Source organism: Lottia gigantea (assembly GCF_000327385.1).
Source record: "Lottia gigantea unplaced genomic scaffold LOTGIsca_3, whole genome shotgun sequence".
In the NCBI taxonomy this organism is placed as follows: domain Eukaryota; kingdom Metazoa; phylum Mollusca; class Gastropoda; family Lottiidae; genus Lottia; species Lottia gigantea.
In genome coordinates this window covers 5,885,736-5,909,539 of record NW_008708986.1, presented here as the reverse complement: position 1 = coordinate 5,909,539, position 23,804 = coordinate 5,885,736, and the positions used below count along the sequence as shown (strand labels likewise).

The 23,804-nt window shown below is 31.3% G+C and overlaps 2 protein-coding genes across 2 annotated transcripts in view; both read left to right on the top strand.

Annotated features, from left to right (window-relative positions):
• Positions 1-948, top strand: part of LOTGIDRAFT_153510 (hypothetical protein) — a gene marked incomplete at both ends in the record, with an annotated part of 7,268 nt that extends 6,320 nt beyond the window's left edge. Inside the window, one exon of the mRNA XM_009057390.1 lies at positions 883-948. Within this exon, the coding sequence (XP_009055638.1) occupies positions 883-948 (66 nt within the window). The remainder of the gene's footprint in view (positions 1-882) is intronic.
• An 11,029-nt stretch (positions 949-11,977) lies between these two features.
• On the top strand, positions 11,978-13,123 carry LOTGIDRAFT_153509 (hypothetical protein; the record flags this gene model as incomplete). The annotated part of the gene is made up of 1 exon (XM_009057389.1): positions 11,978-13,123. One exon carries the CDS (start codon positions 11,978-11,980, stop codon positions 13,121-13,123), a length of 1,146 nt encoding a protein of 381 aa, XP_009055637.1.
• Between the last annotated feature and the right edge of the window lie 10,681 nt (positions 13,124-23,804).

The window sequence follows — 23,804 nt, the reverse complement described above, 5'->3', positions numbered from 1 at the left end:
TCTTTTATATTTTAGGAGTTCTGCGTGAAGCAGTAGAAAAGAAGCAGGATGAGTCAATACTGAAGCATGTTCGAGACCAAGATTGTTTTGCTATTGAAGTACATTATCATGCCAATTTTTATACAGTAAAGCCACTGAAGTGTGAGTCGGATTTTCTTTTTTTGACATGCCAATTTTACAGACTACTTTCTTAACATCTATAAACCTTGATCCATGTAATTTGTTTGAATATGCCCTATTTCTGTGCATATCTTGATCTTTCACCAATAGATTACTTTACTTACCTGCCCCAAGTCATTGGAAAGTCACACCGTATATGTTTGATGCCAGCAATCTTGCCCTTGTGCAGTGGCATACAACCACTGTTGATTTGTAAGTTGCGATTTTCTTTACATACAAAGGCAAGCTGATTTTGCATTATTTTTGTAGGTCACAGGTGGATCTAGATTGTTAACAAAACTACGTTTGATAGATTTTGTGCTGATGTGATACAATCAAGAATCATTACTGGTTAAGGATGTCTAGGTTGTTAGATTTATTCATAAAAATGGCAAAACAAGATGGTGTTGACGCCTCTTCATACAGGTGACTTTTTTTTTGTTCTATTTGAAATGATATGAAGAAAAAACCATTTTTACAGGGATGACGACTTCAGTTCATCATGGATCCTTTCTGCCAGCTCGTCCTTGGTCTGCCATATTTGCATCGATCGTGAAAGAAAACAATTCTGTACATTTAGTTGTACACATTGTTTGCTGCATTAGAATCATTAGTATTCATATTAATGTCATTTGTTTTGTAATTTTGCATCAGAAAACCACTTGAAGTAACAAATATGTAAATTATCTCCCTTGTATAATACAAAATATTTTATTATTCTAGGTCTCAAAAGTTAAAGAAGAGGCTTCAGTTAAAGTATCCACAATTGGTCTTCCATTTACCTGCTAAACGCTACAAAAGTGAGCTAGTATTCGTGGAAGATGTTAGACATGTTGAAAAGATACAGTTTTCAAGTGAAACCTGTTGTACTCTTCGGTACGGGTTCAGGAATCATATAATGAAGAAGAATGTTTAGTTAGTTTTATTGATAAGCCATGTTGGAACCGAACTACTTGATTGAGTAGGAATACATTGATTACGTATTATTAGAAAGAGTCATAAACTATTTATAGTAACATAGGATATACCAGAGTATCTATTGACTATTGGTTTAAAGGTATTGTTTACTTAATAATAGTGATACTCTGACAAAACCACAGACTCAAGTGAAACACATGTTCATAAACAGTTTGATGACAATACGCTACATTCACTGTACACTGCAGCCTTAGAGTTAAAAGCGGAATTGTATTTATGTAAAGGGTATGAGGTAGTTGGCCTTCTTTGCCTTGTGATTTTAATTTGGAAAGGTTGATGAAGTTACCCATATTAAACTGCTGTCTATTCTTCAGGATATTGTTGTGCTTCGGTCGAAAGGTCGCAAGCATACAGTGAAATCCTTGTCACTCGGTTTAACGTTGCGTCACATAACTGGTTCAAAAAAGGTTATCGACCTTCTGAAAGGATTTGGACACAGTTCGTCACATAAGACTATTGTGCGGTATGATACATCTTTAGCCCAAATGCAATTGAATAAAGGGCCAGTGTTTTTCTGAGAAATTGAATGCCGTGCTGGTTTGGGACAATATCGATTTTAGTGAGGAAACTACTCCAGGTCATAAACGCTCACTGCAGCAATATATATCGAGCCCATCACCAAAGGACCTTGGCTGGAGCATTGCAAATGACCAAATTTCGATCGATGGGATGACATTAGATCCAGCACCAGACACTATATTGAAATATGTTCATTGCAATTGCTCTGGTAAATGTGATACGAAAAGATGTTCGTGTAAATTATCAGATGTTTCCTGTGCAGACTTATGTGGATGCACAGGATGTGTTAATACTGTCAGTACCCTACAGAAATATTTAATAGTGATGAGGGGTCGGATATAGAAGGGAGTGATATTGGGGAATCAGTCTAGGATATGAATTATCAATATTGTGTAAAATATTGTTAAAATGTTGTGTTTTGTATGTTAATTGATCTTTCTTTTTTCAAATTATAATGTTAATTACATGATATATTTTCTTTTTCTGGTTTATTATTAAAATATGTTCTTTGATACCACTTTATTTTGTTTGTTTTCTTGTGATAATATGATGTGTATATTCTGTTATGTCTTGACATTTGTTTCTTCATTTATTTAAAGAACATCCATTTTATTATTTAAATGTATCATATCATTGTTTGTTTTTTATTATACACCAATGGATGTTATTACACATTATATTTTTCTAATGCTTTTTTGAAAGAATTCTCCCTAGCCATATTTTGCATGGATAAACCTTGATATGAGCATTTAATCATTCACTGATACAGTGATTTTTTTCGTATTTCGCAGTCTCTTATGGTGATTAATCGTTTGTAAACGTAAAACGTGATCCATTCACATCTGTTCACGTACGGTTTTAATTAAGATCACAAAATTTGAGCTTAGAGATGGTTTATATTAGAAAAATTCGGAGATATCGGCAGTTTTCCGCAAACAATAATATTGATGCTTGCCATGTTGACATTATTAACTCATCACGTGTTAGTCACATGACAATTTAGCGACAATTCATTGGCTTGCACTTTTGTGAAAGAAAAGCCTTTGTTCAGTCCATATACTAAGAGAAGTCAAAATGGTTTGAAAATGTTTATAGGAAAGACAGCACGTATGACAGTGGCTATTTACCACGTACGTGACAAAAAGTCCTTGATTATTGGTAATTATTAGATAAAATCTATTACAAAAAAACCCAGAACATTATTAAAAGCAATAGGCCAATAATGGTCATATATCTGGAATTAAATGGGTATTCTAAATGAAATGAATGGAGTTCTACGTCCTACTCTTCTGCACCTTGTGGGCTAATGAAGACGGGCAACGCCATGCAGGGTGCCAAAATGGGTATTCTAGTGAGAATAAAGTCGGTATCGGTATTGCAGGTGTCAGTCGGGGCAAACATTGTGTTTGGTACAGAAACATGTTAAAGTAATTATTAATAGGTCCCACAGACGAGTTTTGCCAAAAGTAAGAGCTGGATCGCTACCCCTCAGAATAGAAACTGGACGTTTTTTTTTAAACCACCTGAGCCTGTGTGTGATAGATTATGTATCACTACAGACAAGTTGAGGATGAAGAACATTTTGTTTTTAATTGTGATTTTTATAACCATATAAGACAATCAATATTTACCAGAGCCTGCCAAATTGAACAATTTTTAACCTGTATGATAATGTAAATAAAATGTACTTTTTAATGAACAATGCTGATATTTTACCTCACTTTGCATCTTGTGTAGATAAAATGTTTAAACTTAGGAAACAAGCACTTTTAACGACAGTCTCTATATTTATTTGTGTTTTAAGTCTCTGTCCCTCATACGTCGTTACCGGCTGGTACGTACTTACTAAAACATGAACCGACCAGGAAACGACCAATGAAAACGTGAAACGACCTGGAACCGAGCAGAAAAACGATCAGGAAACGATCTCAAACTATTTGGCAATAAACTCTAAGTATGTTAATCAGGCCGAAAAATCATCAATCAGAGAAATATGTCTCCTATTTTGAAGGCTTCCACTAAAATATCGAGGAGTTTTAACACCAAAACTAAAAAGTTTTATCTGCTTGCTTAACAATTAGCACAAACTGCTTTTATTAGCCCTTTTAAAACAAATTCAATAACGATAAATAGCACATTTTAGAATTGTTCTCGAGTATTATTAACAAGTTTATAATAATGAAAATATGTGTAGAGTAGCTATTATTAATGAGATATTTTAAAGGGACATCCGCTTTTTTTGTATATCGAATTTTTTCTTATTTGTGAAAACTATACATTAAAATCTAATGCATTCATTAACGTATCTTAAAGTTTTAACTAAAAAAATCCAGCCGTTAAATTTTAAACACCAAAACTATTTAAAATGTGTACTAAGTTTACATAAACGTTTAAGGTTCATTATGCTTTTGGAAGCTGTACGAAAAGTACTGTACGGATTAAAGTAAAGAAAATTGCAGAGAAATATGTCCCCTGCGTATTCTAAAATGTTCAATTAAACATATCGAGCCATTATAAAGCCAAACACCAAAACTAGCTCAAACTGCTAAATTAACAATTACTACTCTCAGTTTTTAATTAACCCTTTTAAAACAAAATTCAGATTGATCAAGTAGATACATAGAGTTTCATAACATACTTAGAAATATTTTCAGGAATAATTTACGACGTTTTTGATACCGAAAATGTTTTACAAAAAGCGGAATGTCCCTTTAAATACATTTATTTTAGTTCTATGTGATACATAATAGAAACTTAGATTAAAAGCTGTCATTTTCGCGCTTATTAGAAATAAAATAGGCCTGATTTTAATTAGTGTATAGTATCAGTATCAGCCGAAATAAGTTAATATGGATCACAACAGCAATGTTGTACAATACAGCTCTTTCAAAATTTCAGATAAAGGTAAAGAAATGGTTACATGCAATGTTGGAGAAAGATTTATTTTAGTGTTAATGCTATGCATTGGAACGGGTAAAATAATTTTTTTAAGTCAGACCAAACCAGTTTTAGCCAGATCTGTTTTGTGTTTTAAATTATTTATTTGCTTTCTGGCATGTTGTTTGACATTCGAGGGAACCATGGAACATATTTGTTTTAAAGGTGTTGTAAACATCTATACATATAACATTATTATAATATAGGGGTATATCTTTGGTGTGAAATTGGTGATGTCGATAAATTAAGTAAATGACGTCCTTAGAAAATTTTGATTTTATTTTTTTGCATTTATACTATAATATACTTATACTGCGTTCTACGTAGGAAAAGGCCTGTATGCACCGACGAAAATTAAGCCTACATTAATGTTATTCGTACCCGACCATGGAACACATAAGATTTAAACAGTATTTGCGTGGCAAGTGACGTATGCGACGTTAACTGAGAGTAACATTCTCAAAAAAACACAGATTTTCAGATTATTAGTGGCATTACAATTATCTATGTAATGATATATGGTAATAATGCATAACCATATTCTGAGAAAACTCCAGCTCTTATGTCAAATGTATTTATCCAACATCAATATAATTTACATTATTAGAATGCATTCGGAATTGATTGAGTGCTCCTTCCAAAAAAAATTCCAAAAAAAAAAAAACGTCCAACCCTTTAATCATTTCATAACTAAACATCTCACGGCGAAATCATCGACTGTAGAGTAGGGGGTTTAGCCTGAGGTTGGTAGCCACCTTCATTGAGTAGCAAAAAAGAAAGTAGTAAATCAATATAATTTTAATTGTGCTCACAAAAGAGACAGACCTAGCACACATTATAATTTAGTCGGTATTAAAACAATAGCAATAGTTTCGTATTTAGGGGCAAAAAGGCCAATATGAAGTAATAAGGACACTTAAAGTTAATACTAATAAAATAGAAGTAAGACTAAACCAAAACGATTTTGGGGCCTATATTATTATTCAAGTATTTCCCCTACTTGATTGTCTAGATTGTTCAAAAAACAAAATATTAACTTCCAAATGGATTTTGACAGTCTTTCGATCTGTGTTTTGCAAGCTAAATGAGCTTTATAGAATGTAATGTGTATAATACTACGCAGTTCACATACATGGGTGATTTAAATTCTATTCTGCTTATTAAATATATTGGTATTAAAGTTAATTTGATTTGGTTTTTTTTTTATTCGAAAAAGTGATAGTAACAGTTTGATGCTCAAGTTGTATTGTTTTGTTTTGTTTTATTGTCGTATACAGATGGTACATGGACATACACTCATTAACACAAAATATCAGGACGACGGAGGGTGGTGTAAATAAAAATATATATGTAAATAAATATAATTACATCAATATTCCATATTAAAAAAATAATATACAGTGGTGTAACCTATTTTCGTGGATATATGGATTCAACACCGAATTTCGTCAAAGTTAAAAAAACGAAAAAAAATTTTTATGTCTTAGATGTTTCCTCAGATATTCTACAAAATAATAAAAATGGGTTTATTTCGATTTTCTTTATGAATCCTTCACTTTGACCCATATTTCATGAGCAACCAACTCGGTAACGGCGGCCGAATGCGTCACCTATTTTCGTGTATAATTTTTGATCTATAAATAAGTCTAGAAAAACACGTTGTATGGATACCGGGTGATATAATTAACTTCTCTTAGTATTTATCTTTAATATCAATTCATTATAACTAGTGACAATTCCTTCAAAGAACCACGATTTTAAAAAAAAAATTATGACTTTCAAAATAAGATACGTAGCGTGATTTATTGCTAAAAGTCACTGAAATAACATAAGAATATGGTCCACTTTGTGTTCCATAGAAATTTTCTGCTGACACGGAATCCGCTAGTTGATCAGGTGACTTCATTCGTTGGACTACATTCTAGCAGACGACACTTGGAATTCCGATTACCGCTTGAGATTATAAGGAATTTCGGCCGATAAAAAATGGTGACGTTTGGTAATAAGTGAAATCCGCCATTTTGTATTTGTTGTTTCTTTTTAGAAACATAGGGAACCTACCTAATTCAGAATACACAAGATTATTTGAAGTCGATGATCTGACCCCAGAAACATTTTTACAGAATTTAGTATGTAATTTTTCTATGTTTTCAGCAGGGTGTATACCCCATATTTCTGAACCATAGTTTAAAACAGGACTAACATAAGCATCAAATAATGACATACATGTTACAATATTAAAATGTTTTTCTAATACAATGACTTTTTAATACAAAAGTATGCTTTAAGACCTTGCGCTGCTAATGTTTTCTGTGTTACATTAAATCTGCCATTATAATTAAAAACAATTCCCAGGTAATTAAATGAACTAACAATTTCAATTTGATTTTTTGTTTATTATTTTCTATTTTTATTTGCCGAATTATGATTTAATTCCACTTTTTTTTTATTTTTGTTTGCAGAATTATCATTTAATTCTACTTATTTTTTATTTTTGTTTGCACAATTCAAAACTACATGTCGTATTTGAGCTTCCGAATGTGCTAGAGTAATTTTATATATATAGTTAACCAATTTATGCATTTGATTTTAATTTTTACAAGTTATTACTTGTTTTTACATGTGTATACAAACGCTTTTTTATATTTATTACATTACTTATTTTGTATTTTGATACACTTCAAATCGATTCGTGTTCTACCACTGAATCCAAGTGTAAAGACAGAATTATTGATTCGGTTAGGTTGCCACACATAGAGAGCTAGGCTTATGCTTATGTCTTCCCTATTGCAACTACTACGTTACATACATCAATTATTTATTATTACGCTTTTATTATTACGCTCGCATTACGAATATTATTACGTTTATATTACAATCATTAATACGTTTTCCTGAGAATGTTTAGTTCGCTTTCAAAAGATTCAGGAAGCAAATATTGAATCAAAGCGAATATAAGACCCGACTCGATTAAAGTTGCCAAATTAGGAAACTTAGTTTAAGTTTCCTTGCAACGAGTTTTCGACGAATCCTTTCAATTCACGGGCATAGAGCTAATGTACCTTTAGCAAGCGAGTAGACTACACACCCATGGTAGTTCTCATTTATTATTCCACATTTGTATGTTAATATTGTATATTTTTAATTCTTTATATTGTGTAATTTCAATTTATTATATTATGCTATTGTTTTTTTTGTACATACATATTCAACAATTACAATTACAGAAAATAAATATTATCAACAACAAATTCAACAAATCGTTTCAATCCATTCGCAATAACAGTTTTTAGCCATATTGAAATACCTCATTGAATCACAGACGATAAAAAAATTAACGACAAAGAAGTAATAGAAAAAATAGTATTTATGCAGTCATATAGAACATAATTTACATAAATATGAAGTTGAACCAGTTTCAAACAACGAACAAACCTAATTTGTGCCTATTAATATTGTTCATTCGGCCACATCAGGCTTACGTGTTATATAATATAATTAATACTCAAGAGATCGACTGGTAAACATTTCGATCGTGAACCATAAAAATTCATTAATTATTTTTCATGATCCTGGTTGTTGCTTTGTTGCCAGATATTCAAGGTAAGTAAACTTTCAAAATTTTAGTGAGGCCCAAAGATTAATCAAATTTCCGATAAGGTTAACATCATGGAAATATATTTAATTTAATTCATCCATCTCATACACATGTGCTTGTGTATGTGAATTTTCTGGAATGTTGGAGGCTGACATCTGTAGCTCACTTGGATTGGTGATCATGGACCGCATATGGCCGTGAATGGGAGATGGCATGCTAGGCGCCGGTGGATGGTGGCGTGATGCAGTGTAGTTGTTGGGCGGTTGGAGCATGGTGCATGAACTATTGTGTTCCTTGTGCTCTGGCTGCTTGTTGATTGCATTGTGGTGCTTCGTTGTCCTCTGGCATGTTTTTGTCTGTCGTTTTTGTTTGTTAGTCGCTGGTCTTGGCGAGTTGTGGATGTCGGCTTTTGCTTTATGTATGCTTGTTGTTCTGTTTCCTATCGTTGTTTGTTTTGTGCCCTTTCATTCCCGTGTGTGGGCTGGAGCGTTTCGGGGGTTGATGGGGGCGTGGTGTATCGGTGATAATGTTCTTTTTTGTTTGAAATTTATAGTTTTGTATATAATTATACTGGTTACATTGTGATAGCTTGTACTTCTTGTGTAAACATGTACTTGATAACAGTAGCATAGTCTGTCCATTTAATACACATGTACTTGTGTATGTGTGAAACAGGTTGTCCATCGAAGTATTTATTTATATTGTCCCAGGACCATGTTAGACAGGACCATGTCCTTGTGTATTGGGCCTAATTCTGACCCATGTACAATAAATAATTATTATTATTAACCTTTCGGGTATCAGATAAATAAATCAATTATATAACTAGAACCGTGAATATCACCGATGCAGTGCATATCCTGGATGATGCATCGGTGAAACATTGCATTTTAAAGTCACAGTTGGATTTCTAACTAAAAAGAAAAACATTCGATTAACTAGTTAACGTTCGGTAGTGAAAAGAGACATGAATTTGATACCATCCGGTACTAAAATTCGGTTTTGTAAAGCCGGAAGTAAAAATCGCAAAACAAAAATGAAAATATATACGCCAAACACAATAACTTTTGTAATGGTCAAGAGGTCAACAAAGGTCAAATAAAAGAGATATGAGCCTTACATGTTTTGAAAATTGCTGTTTTCGGACGTCTGTAAAAGCGGAAGTATATGTCGGACATCACAAATCAAAATATGAATGGACATCCTAGATCATTGACCTTTGACCTTGCATGCCTTTTTAGGTACAAAAAGTTATGAAATATTGTAAAACCTGTTCCATTTTTTGAACCGTCCCTTTTCCAGGAAGTTTAAAAATTCAAGCATCTACAATCAATAGATCATTAGATATTCGTTGAAGACTTTAGTTTTAACGGCAAAAACCAAGTTACTATAGTAGTCGGTACAAAATTTTCTAAAAACCGCAATTTGTATCAAAATACCAGATCACATGACAGAGCTATTCGAAGTTAAAAATCGTGATTTTCAAATGGCTGTAAAACCGGAAGTTAACTTTGCACAACAAAAATGAAAACATCTTTGGATAGATCTCGTCTAAGGCAACATAAGGTCAACAAAAGTCAAGGTCACGAGATATGAGCCTTAAAAGTTTTGGTCAATATTTAAAAAATTAATCGGAAATAACTTAAAAACAAAATCAACTCCCACACGATTGTTAACAATCGAATGCAGATGGTATAGACATTAAAATGATATAAATCCGTTTAACTCCCGATCCTAAAAAATGATTTGAAGTAAATTTGGTCATTTCAAGATAGCGGATGATTCGATATTTCCGGGACGAATTTTATCATTCCAAATCTTTGATTAACCATTTTTAACATAGGCCGTACTGCAATTTTTCAAATATCTATAAAATTCAACTTAAGCGAAAAACTTCAAAACCGGAAGTGATATCAAACTTTTGAAAATTGATTTCAGTTGGCAGTCAAAATATCAATCTACCTATCTAAAAATTATATGTAAAAATCAAAAAGTCAGTGACAAAAGTCAAAATTTTAAATTTTGCATTACAAACTTTTGGTATATATTGTTAGAAAGAGCACAAAAAGTCCATTAAGAATCTATTTTAATTAGGTCACGCCAATCTTTTATTTTTATGCTCTTTCATTTGACACGAAAATCATCAAAATTGGGTAAGCCGTTATCTCTGAATAGAATTTTGGCGTATTTCAAGAAAATGCAAATGTTAGTTTTAGTGTCACGTAAATGCCTCCGCATTTTTTAGCCATAACGATATTAACCTATTATTGTACGTTTCGGTGACATTTATTCATAACACAGGAAGTGTCGATTTCGTGAAAACTGGTGGTGATGCAAAGTTTTTGATTATACCAACTTGTTTTCTGTTTTACCGCCAAATATTTCAAAGCAATCGGACAAATAGCCGAGAAAATCAAAAATTTGGTCAAAATTCGGCTCAAAAACATGTACCATGAATTTTCAAAATTCTAAACTTTTTAAATGTCAACCTATTGGATATTCTTGCGAGATCCCAAAAATGAAAAGCAGGCAAAAATCACTCCAAAAATGCGCCTTCTTGAGCCAATTTTCTACTTTTTGTACAATTTGCACTGTGCCAGTATGAGTTTTGCAAACATGTTCCAATTTATATTCATTCAGTAATAGACCACAAATGTAGATGTAAGGTATTGTAAATGTTGTTGCAACTATTACAGTTTCTACAGATTAGGCGACACAAAAACATTTTTAAATTACGAAAACAATGAAGTGCACAAATAGTCATTTGCAAAACAAAGCTGTGTGTTCGAAGATGGCACTGCCATGAATCGATAAATCATAATTCAGTAAACGAAACTGAAAGATAGCTTGCCAGGCAAGGTAATATACGCCCACTGGCAGCTTTGATTTTGAATAAAAATATTTAGCAGTATAGTAACAATCACCAGTATGAAATATTGTGTGATAACCAGCACTCAAGCCACATTTCGTTAAAATCCGTCAAGAATTGTCCCTGCTAGAGTGTTTACAAGCCAAAATTTGAACACGTTTTCAAAAACAAGGTCAATAACTCATACTAAATATTTTTCAATTTTTCAATACGGTTTATCCATGGGTGATAACCAACACTCATGACAAGTTTCGTCAAAATCCGTCAAGAATTGTGCCTTCTAGAGTGTTAACGAACTAAAAATTGAACGCGTTTTCAAGAACAAGGGCAATAACTAATACTAAATATTTTTCAATTCTTCTGATTTTCAATAGAATTCATGCTTGGGTGATTACTAACATTCACACCAAGTTCCATCAAAATCCGTCAAGAATTGTCCCTTCTAGAGTGTTTACAAGCTAATATTGAAAGGGCAATAACCCATACTAAATATTTTTCAATTTTTCTGATTTTCGATAAGGATTATCCTTGGGCGATTACAAACACTCATACCAAGTTTCATCAAAATCCGTCATGAATTGCACCTACTAGAGTGTTTACGGGCGTTTCAAGAACAAGGGCAAAAACTCATAGTAAATATTTTTCGATTCGTCTGATTTTCAATAGGGTTCATCCTTGGGTGATTACAAACAACCATACCAAGTTTCGTCGAAATCAGTCAAGAATTGTTCCTTCCCGACGGATATGGGTGACGGCAATATACGCCCATTTCATGTGGGGGTATAAAAATAAGTAGTTTATTATGTATATTTTATCACATATTATATTTCTATGTGTGGCGTTTAATAAATATACTCACTGTTCTCTTGTAATGTAATATCCCTGTATGACAATCAATTCCTTTTTTATAATTTAGGATGGCAACTAAGAAAAAGTTGTGTTGGTATGTTCCGTTGGTATTAATGATATGTATGGTTGTGTGGCATTCAATACCATTTATCACGGAATCTAGAAGTCGAAATCCTGTAGACATCAGGAACGCCATGTCGCATGTTAAGAATGAAATTAGCCAGAACGTGATACCAATTCTGAACGAACAGAAGAAAATAAATGAAAAATATTTAGTATATCTGTGCGATGAGAAAAGAGATTGTGGTGGCTGGGGTGACAGACAGAGAGGAATAGTTTCTTTGTTTTTACTTTCTTTGGTGTGGAAGCGAACATTGAAAATTTTGATATCTACCCCATGTGATATTAAACCCTATTATAAACCTACCAAAGAATATAATTGGATATTCACAGAAGAGGAATTGAAAGGATTAAAGGGTAAAAGAAACAAAACTCTTGATTTTATGGGCATCGATGTACCTCTGATTGACATTAACCTGAACAGCTCAGAGATTGCGGAGGTGCTGTATATTAAAACCAATTGCTTTCATTTTGTAGAAATTGCCCAAAAGTATGTCAAGTTTTTACCTGTTTATTTAAAAAACAAAGGACGCGCTGGTATCTTTCGAGAATCTTGGAACAGAATCATGATTCCAACGGACAAAGTGCTTAGTCAGGTCGTGAAAATAGAGTCAAGTGGAGTTATTAACTCAGATGCGAAAAAAACTGGAAAGGAACTAGTTTGTGCACATTTACGAACAGGTCTTACTGAAAATTTAAACTATGATTATGGTGGATTTCCTCCTGTGGCTGTTACAAAGTTGTGGAATTTTATCGACGGACATTTTCATAATAAATCTAGGATTTTTGTGGCCACAGATCATCTCGGTATTCGAAAAAGTGCTATTTCTAAATATGGTATAAGATATATCGGAAGTTACGCCTCTAACGTGCACCCAGATACCATGCGATCAAATTTAACATTGGCTTGTCGTTCTCAAGAATCGGCTTATGTTGATCAATTGATGTTAGTGAAATGCGATGTTCTGATTTATTATAGAAGAAGTGGCTTCAGTATTCACGCTTCATATCTCAAAACTGAGTGGAGAAATATTTATTCAATCTTGAGAAACGGCAAAAGTACATTTTCACTGAAAGAAGCACATCATAATTGATGTTGTATTTGAGTGAAACTGTATGTTTTGAGGTTGAGGTTCAAAGGCGTTGTTTCATACATTAATCCAAAATATAATATTTTCTATGAAAAGGTGAAGCCAACGCACCTTTAAATGTTAAAATAATTCGATAGTTTCAATAGAATTTGGTAGTGGAGATTTAAGATTATGATAAAAGTTTGATTTTGTATTATGTATTCATATTTATGTGTTTTTTCAAAATTTTCCAATTTCGTTTTTCACTCTGTAAACTTAATAACATCCATAAATCTTTTATCTTTAGTTACAAACCTTCAATATTTGGCAAAACAACTTCATACAAATTACATATCACTAAATCAAAAAAAAAATTTAAAAATTCAAAAATTAACCCTCAAAATTTCAAATTTTCAAAAAAGCACCTAAACTGTATATTAGTGAATATAATGCGCCTTTTTTAAAGTTTTCTTTTCTTTTTTTTCTTATCATTTTTTCTAACTTTATAGATGAGTTTTCCTTCATTTCTTTTGTTTTGTTGTATTATATGTTGTGTTGTATATATCTTGTAATAAAATTGAGTAAAAAGTACACTATAATGAGGCACAAGCTTGGATAAATGAGTAATAAGAACTTTTAAATAGTGTCATGTCATGTATATGACTAACAGTACTAACACTATCTATCTGAATAATGTATGTACCTACAAATTTCTTTAGTTATTTCCGATGACGTAATGACGTTGTAATGATGGCATCTCCTATATGACAACGCGGGATGCAGCGTATGATTATACTAAAACTTTCCGAGTTTGTGTTTAATAACGAAGTTAGTTGTTTCTCTAACAGATGAACATTCTCATGTTTTTTTCATTCGTTCATAAAAAAGGATTCAATTAACCTTGCACTATTTTATTTGTGTTGTTGTTTATTAATACCTCATCGTCAGCCTAGCAACGTAGGGGCGGGGCTTAAAGTTAATTGAGTTGTGTTGCTGTTTTTTTCCACTTTTCAGACAATAATGATAGGTTTAACTATATTATGGCAATAATTTTATCTTTATAAGTACGGTGATTCCTGAACACTACTGAATGTAAATATAAGGATTGAATGTAGATTTGCTTGCCTTCATTTTCAAACTTGACCGAAATCTCATCAATATATACCTAGGCTTCATACCAATCTATCGTGCCAAATTCGACACGTTTTACGAAGTCAAGGCCAACTATTCATTCAATTGCTACTAATTTTGAACTTCACCGAAAAACTATCAATATATACATACATAACAATAAAATAAAGACATGCCTCAATCAGTTGCACTTTATTGCTTAACATCATTTTTGTCTAGTTGTTATCCAGGTCTGAGTATATTTATTGCTTACAAGTTGAATGCGCTTATTTGACACAATATATATAAATTGTTTCTCCATCACACGTCAGTAGATCAGTAAACACGTCAATGCTGCCTTAAAAATACAAGAATCATATTATTTTTAATCACAAAACGAAATAAAAACTTTATTTTGAAAATCAACGTCAATGATACCTTACAAAATACAGAATTTCAACATATTTCAATGAAAAACGAAAGATCAATTAGAAAACACGTCGGCAAACAGTAGGAATTGCCAATTGTTCGTTCTTTACAGAGTTTTTGTAAAAGTTGGCGCATGAACAATATGAGCATTCTCAAAGGGCTGCTTTGATCTGTGTGGCATCAGGTATTCCAGAAAGGTTAAGTGTGCGTCAATACGTTTGGGCCGAAATTTCATCACACGATCGGAAGATCAAACCTTCCGTCCGTAAACACGTCAAAGAACTGTTATTACTCACAAATTGGTCCGTCAGTCAAGAAATGTCAACTCTCTTAAAAGACTGCCTTTTTGACAGACTCAATCGAAAAGTGGCCCCAGGTATTCCAGAAAGTCTAAGCATCCCTTTAAACGTTTAGTATGAGTTTTGATCAAAACTCCAGTCCGTCAGTAAACACGTCAAAGAACTGGTCTTCATCACACGTTAATACGTCAGTTCACACGACAGCTTCGTCAAAGACATGAAAACACGGCAGATGCGTCAAAGAGTCAGTCAGCCAGTCAATAATAGTTAATCAAACAATGTGAACTCTCTTGAAAGACTGCCATTTTGACAGTCGCAAAGTGGCCTCATGTGTTCAAGAAATATATATATATAATTTTTTTTCAACGGTTTTATTCAAATTAAAGCATCATTTACATTAAATAAAATTGATAGACGTAACATAATAACATTATTTCTATACGTCTATTCATACATATATTTAGCTCTTTGAAGAATAGTGATTTTTGTATATTTCAATATCTGAAAACATATTAAGTTCCGTTTGTGCTATATTCAGTAAATATGTTTTGTATTTATTAGTATTTATGTTTATTTTTTGTAGTTTAGTAGTATAAATGAAATATTTAGTCAAAATTAATGAATGATTGATAGAATCAGATAAAGGCCTAGGAATTGAGTTACTTTTATATAAACCAAATACTTTTAAGGATGTTGTTAGTTTAATACAATTTTTATCGAAAACACTTGAGAGGATATCCCATAGCTTTTGTGATTCACTGCAGGAAATGAAAAGATGTTCTAAACTTTATGATAATAAATAATAATCTCTATTCAATCAATCTCACAATGAGGCATAGAATAATATACAATACAATTGTAGCTAATATATATAGTTATAACATGATACAAAATAAGAAATAAAAAGTTAATCTGTTAATATTAAAACTTAAACTAATTAAATATAATACAAATCACATGTAAACAAATTCATATATTAATCATAAATGTAGCATAAACAGTACAACAAGAGAGATAATGCTTAAACGAAAACAATACTATTAATTATTGGCTTTCAAATAACTTAAGTACAATACAGGTAAATTTACATAAATTCTCTAGATTTTTTCCATTTCTATTGAATAAATCATACATTTTAAGAGAGGAAGGGTGCTCATAAAAATACGGTTTCAGATACTCTTTTCTCTCAATAGAAAAGTAGTTACATTGAAATAAATAATGAAATTCATCCCCTAGTTCACCAGTCTGACACAGATAACACACTCTGTTTTCCCTTTGGATATTTTTAAATATACCAGCTTCAATTGGAAGTCAATAACTGCGTTTCCACTGACAATTGTGAAGGAAAGCTAGCTCTAAGCTTTATTGCCTAACACGTTGCGTTTACACTGAGTTTTTCTGGTTCCCGAACGACTTTGGTCTCGATCATAAAGTCGCACATTATTGACAGCACGCGATGTACAAGACTATCGTTAAATCGGAAGTACATTATTGCGCATGACCAGTTAAGGTAAACAAAGCAATAATGGCGGCCAATTCGATGTTAACTTATAAAATTTTAGTTAAAAAGAAGAGAAAACGCAATTCTTACAGTGGATGTAACTTGGACATTCGTAGATACTTGCAGCGACGAAAGAAAGTTCAAATGCTGGTTTTGATTCTGATAAGAATTCTTTTTTCCGTTTGCTATGGAAGCTGCCATTTTTAAAGTTGCGCGCGCTGCCGGAAAGACAAGTACGCCCCCTATTGCCGAACGAGAAAAAGCCGGCTTTTTGTGTTTCCACTGAGTAAACGAAAGCCGGCTTTCATTTGGCCCCCGATAAATTGCCGAACGAGAAAAGCTTCAATTGCCGAACCGTTACGGTTCCCGAACGCTAACGGTTCGGCAATTTGTCAGTGGAAACACAAAAAAGCCGGCTTAAGCCGGCTTAGTCAGTGGAAACACAGTTTATGACTCCTACATCGTAGTTTACAATAATTAAGACTTAGTTTGTTCGGCAAGCTAACTAAATATTCTTCAAACTTAAAAACAGATTTAAAAAGTCGGTAATTAATACATTTATCACTGGTGTTTATAGTCATCAGCCAATTCTGCACATATTGATCCTGCAATCTTGTAGTTATAATTTGTTTTAGACATTTAACATCAGTATTCTGCGAATGTTTTTCCATATATATGAATATATAAAAATTTTAATGTTCAGAATTGTTTTTTTTTTCTTTGACACCATGCTCCCGTTTTTTTTTTATTATTAATGTTATTATTTTATATCTATTCTCCCAATACTTCATTATCCATTAGTTCATCATGTTTGTTTGATAAGAGAAAAGAGCACAATATCAATATTAAACTGTCAACAGGAAATTCCTTCATTTTGCGTTGCTTTGGACGCTACCGTATAGATATTCAAATTTATTTAATGTACTTATTGTTATACTTAGTCATATTCTATAGATTGTCATCCATGACGTTACCTTTTCTATTAACTTTACTAATTTATGCCACAACTTAATATAGTTTCTGTGAACATTAGAGGACTAAGAGAATATACAAAACGTTTAAAGGTTATACAGTGGTTGAAAGATAAAAATTATAATGTGATATTTTTTACAAGAAACTCATAGCACCACTAAGGATGAGGTATTGTGGAACCGGGACTGGGAAACTCAAGGAATATATGCACATGGGAGATCGAACTCTTCTTGGACAGCTAACATCGATATAATCGAATCAATATGTGATACTGAAGGATATTATGTTATAGTAATCTTGGTTTTTGAAAATGAAAAATACATATTTATTAACACTTATAGTCAAACTATATAAAAAAGACTGAAATAATCCACAATACTTTAAGCTATCACTGTGCTATATCCTTTGATCTTAATCACAATGTTGAAAAAAGAGGGTCTAAACTCTGGATTTTTAACTCTAACCTTAGACAAACACTATATAAATTTAATTAGCTCTTCTCTTCATAAGTGGGAATCAGAATACTACGATAGAAGTGATAGGAGAGGTCTATGGGACTTTATAAAATATAAAATAAAACAACATACAATTTTGTATTGTGAGGAAAAACAAAAAGTTAAAAGAGAAATTAAAAATAAACTTATTAATGATTATGAGAAAATAGGAAGTGAAATATCCCAAAATTTAAATGTCGACGAAGAGAAACTAATAGAATACGAAATTGTTAAGACCAGATTAGACAATATCTATACGGAAGAGGCAATGGGGGCGATATTAAGATCAAAACTTGAAAATTATTATGTAGGAGAAAAAAACACAAAATTTTTCCTGAACTTAGAAAAACATAGACAAAACTCTACTAATATATACAAACTTTTAAGAAAAGATAACTCGTTGATTCAAACAAATAAAGAAATTCTGATAGAGATCGAACAATTCTATAAACAGCTATATTCAAAAAATAATGAAAAAAGTCAAAGTGAAATTAATTTTTTAACTTTCAAAAACGATCATCCCATATTAGAAGAATACGAAGCAGAATGCTTAGAATATAAAATAGACGACGGTGAATATAGGGAAGCTTTAAATACTCTTGAATTAAATTCATCACCAGGCAATGATGGCCTTACAAAAGAATTTTATAGCTGTTTTTGGCCATACATTGGTAAATATGTTCTAAATTCTTTGAATGAATCCTTTGAAAATAAATGCCTTTCGCAAACTCAAAGACAAACAATAATAAAACTTTTACCAAAACCCGAAAAAAACAAACTTGAACTAACAAATTGGCGACCTATCTCACTTATAAATGTTGATGTGAAAATTGCTAGTAAAATACTTTACCTTAGAGTCAAACAATTTCTTAGAGTCAAACAATTTCTTAGTAAATTAATACATGCTAACCAAACGGCATTTGTTCCAGGTCGACATATAAATGAAAACATACGAATTATAGATGATTGTTTTACACCGGCACAACAGAAACGAATTACAGGAATTCTATTGACAATCGATTTTTCTAAAGCCTATGATTCAATTTGTCCCTTATACATGATTAAGTCTCTGAAATACTTCGGTTTCAAAAAAATATTCTTAAGATGGATTGAGACATTATATAACAAATTAGAATGTGCAATAATGAATAATGGTTTCACAACCAAATATTTCCCAATAGAAAGAGGTGTTCGCCAAGGTGACCCCATATCACCGGTACTATTCAATTTTGTCATCGAAACCCTCTGCCTATTTATTAGAAATGATCAAGAATATAAGGGAATCGAATTTGGTACGAAAACGATTAAAATGGTTGCATTTGCTGATGACCTTACTTGTCTAATGAAGGATTTTAAAACAGCAAGACATCTACTAGAAGTAATGAAACAATTTAAATTAATTTCTGGTCTATCAATAAATCTTACAAATACTGAAGCATTTAATCTAAATAGCAAGTGTAAAAATATATCAAAATGTATCTCCAACTTAGGACTAAACCTATGTACGTCATCAATTAAAATTTTAGGTATTCATTTTACAACAAATAATGCTTTCAAAGACGAATTAAATTTTAAGAATAAACTCAACAATATAGAAAATGTATTAAAAAGATGGGCTAACAGAACACTAACATTAAGAGGCAAGATTTTGATACTTAAAACATTCTGTATATCAAAAATAGCATTACAAATCCAATCACTTTTCGTATCAATAGAAATAATTAACAATTTTAATCAAATTTTCTTTAAATTTCTATGGAATGGGAACGATAAAATTAAAAGGGATGTGATATACCAACCAACTCAGAACAGGGGGTTGGGCATGATTAATTTTGAAGAATTTTTGGCGTGTAAAAGCCTATTTTGGGTGAAAAAGTTATTCAATGACGAATATCAGCCATGGAAGGAAGTATTAGAATATACTATTATGCCATACAATCCGCGATTATTATGTACATGTAATTATGAATCTAAATGTATAAATATAAAATCCCAATTTTACTACCAGCTTTTTAAAAACTGGTATCAAATCTATAACCAATATATTGATAAGATTTCTCCAATTCAATCCCAAATAGCATATTTTAATAAAAATGTCAAAATAAAAACAGATGAAAATATGATCCTTAATATGATAAAGAAAAATTGTATCTTTGTTTCTGATTTTCTAAGTAATACATTAAATGAAACATTAAACGTCGCAGAAAAGTTAATCTTTAAAGGGTACAAAAAATCATGTTTAAAATTCGACGACGGGATACACAACGTTACAGATAAAACGAATAAGCACACAAATTATAAAAATGAAATATATTCTACTCTGATTAATGTTTTTCTTAAAATGTATCAATGTGATTTTCAAAAAGTTAAAGCTCGCGACATATATCATAAGAGAATAACCTCCAGATTTGTAAGACCAACAGCAATAGATAAATGGGAAACGGAATTAGATATATCACTAGATCAAGAAGCTATCAGAGAAATATTTAAAAGAATCTACTTAGTCTGTCCAAACGAAAAAACTAGAAACTTTCAATATAAATATATTCATAAAATAATATACACTAACGAGAAACTATATAAATTCAAAAAAGTTAACTCCACCCTCTGTGATTTTTGTTACTCGACAATCGAAACTGTTGATCACCTATTCATTCAATGTACACACACACAAACTTTATGGAGTAGGGTACATGAAGTATTTGATAACAATGAAATCGCGATTAATTTAAATAAAAAATCTATACATTTGGGAATAGACCTCAACCAAGTAGATAATCTTGCCCAGTATACCAATTTGTTAATCACATTATTATCTTAACAAAATATTATATATTTAGATGTAAATGTAATCAAATATCTGTCAGTCCAAGTTATCTAATGTCATATATGAGCTCGATAGCGTCTATAGAAAGAGAACAGGATCAAATAAACCATGATAAATTTAAATTATTTGATATTGTATTATAGGTAAAAATAGCATATGTATTACTGTAGTACGAGAATAGCATATTTGATATTGTATTATATGTAAAGTGTAAAAATATGGATGCTGATCAAACGGTTTATTATTCAAAATTAAAGTTGAAATGCAAAGACATTGTTTTACAAAATTTAGATGCACAAATAATTATTGGCGGCGATTTCAATAATGTAATTAATCCAACGATCGATAGAGACGGTGGTAATTACAGAATTAAAACAAATAGTAGTAATATTCTAAAATCTATTATTGACGAATTCGAACTAATTGATATATATCGCTTAAAAAATCCTCAAAAGAAAGCATTCACGTGTCATAAAAAAGACCTATGATAAAAAGAAATACAAGAGGTAATAATTTATGGATTTTCAACTCGTCGCTTGTCCTTGATAAGAATTATTAAGAATTAATAATGCGTGTGTGGGCAAATGAATATCACGATGCGACAGATAAGTTAGGCTTATGGGATTATATCAAATATCGAATTAAATTAGAAACAATTGACTATAGTAAGAAAAAAAAACAAAATTAAAAAGGCTCTTAAAGATACCTTAAATCAACAACTTTTGGTTTTAGAAACTGAGCTAAACGAGGCTTTGGCTGAAAATTATGAAAATCTTTTTAATAAATACCAGGTAGTGAAATCGAAACTTGAACGCATTATAACGAAGAAGTTAGTGGTTAAATTATTCGATCAAAAATAAATTGGTATGAATTTCAAGGAAAAAATAATACAATATTTCTAAATTTAGAAAAGGAACGCAAATAAGCAAATTGAAAAAAGAAAACGGTGAATATATTTTATCCTCTTATGATATTAACCAAGAGATATTTAATGATTATGCACGCCTTTATTCTGAAAATAAGGACTGTGTCTCGTTTGGAACTAACCTTTATAAATTTGAATATAAAAACCCTCCAAAAATTGACGAAAATACCAAACATATATTAGAATATAAATTATAAATCCCGGAAACGATGGATCATCTGTCGAATTTTACAAAACATTTTGATCCGATGTATCTTCCTATTTCTTAAATTCTATAAATACTGCTTTCGAAAACGAAGAATTATCAACAAGCCAAAGGCAGTCTATTATAAAACTAATTCCAAAAGATTCTAAAAATAAAACTGAACTCAGTAATTGGCGTCCAATTAGCTTAATTAACGTTGACGTAAAACTTGCCAGTAAAGTCTTATCAATCCGACTTAAACCATTTCTCAACTCCTCATCCATCCAAATCAAACAGCGTTCGTTCCAGGCCGCCATATCCATGAAAATTTAAGAGTAATAAATGAGTGTATAGATCTAGCTAATAATAAAAGGATAGTAGGATTCCTTTTAGCAATTGATTTTAGGAAAGCCTTTGATAGTATCAATCATGACTGTATGTATAAAATTCTTGAACTTTTTGGTTTTCGTAAAAATTTTATCTGCTGGATAAAAACACTTTATAAAAATATAACTGGCCCTGTAATGAACAATGGAATCACTACTAAATATTTCAACATATCTAAAGGAGTAAAACAAGATGACCCAATGAGTGCTAATCTTTTCAACTTTGTAATAGAATTTCTCCTTCAATCAAAAGATTACAGGAATTTACTTTGGTAATGAGCAACTAAAATGTATATCATTTGCTGATGATTTAACATGTTTATTAAGAGAATATAAATCTGCTAGGCATCTTTTTGAATTATTAGAATTGTTCAAAGAAGTATCTGGATTGAGTATTAACATTTCAAAAACTGATGCAATAAATCTTAATTTATCTAAAGAAGAAATTGAAAAATGTATGAAATTATTAAAATTGAAAGTTAATAATTAACCAATAAAAATATTAGGAATATCTTTTACACTAAATAAAACTGAATCTATAAATCTGAATTTTGAAAATAAATTGAAAGATATTGATACAGTTATTTCAAAATGGAGCACAAGTGAAATTAGAATTAAATTATCTTCAGAATATTATCATTTTGGAATTGTGGACAAAACGAAATTTAAAACCAAACCACAGTGGCTCTTTGCGAACCAATTAATACATTTGACAAAATATTATATTTACAAATGTAAACTGTTAAATATTGACCCTAGTAAATTCGACCTTTGTAGATATTTGAATAAAATCAAGAATTTAGAATTAAACACATATCCTAATTCAAAAATTTACAATAAAAAATGGAAAGATATACAAGCTTTTTAAAGACCCCTCTAAATGTCACAAATACCCATAAACAACGTGTCATGTATTTTATAGATTAAAGATGTATGAGATCTATAGTTAAATTTGTTAGATGTAGGATTGGAACCCTACCTTTATATATGTTCTGTATGATAATGTAAAATGTATAATATGTATGTGAAAAATAACGAATTTGAAAAACAATCTGAACTTTCAATGTTCTCACCTTGTTCAAATGGAATCCCGAATGCGACAACTGTTAAGTCATCGTTCTCTATCGGTCTTTGTTGAGTGGGTTTCTTTTCATTCACTTCACTATTTTCTATATTCGACATTCTATCTTGTAATCCTTTAACACTGTTCACCATTTCGTCAATCCTAATCCTCTCACTAACATATCTATTGACAATTCATCATGTAAAGTTTTAACTTTTGTATCAATTTTATTCATTAATTCATCTTTCAAACAGTCTATTTTATCTTCAAATATTTTACACATCTTTTCCTGGTTGATTTTCATATCTGCTATTCCCTCTATCAAGATCTCCATTTGTTTAGATATCACCTCTATTGCGCTATCTTTCGGGATTGAACTTTCATCCTCCATTCTGTAGCTTTTCAGGTTTGGTTTCGGAGTTTCACCCTCACTGTGCCGATATCTTTTTAGTGTACCACAATTATTATTGCTTGACATTCCACAGATCAATGCAATATCACCTTTATATTTATAA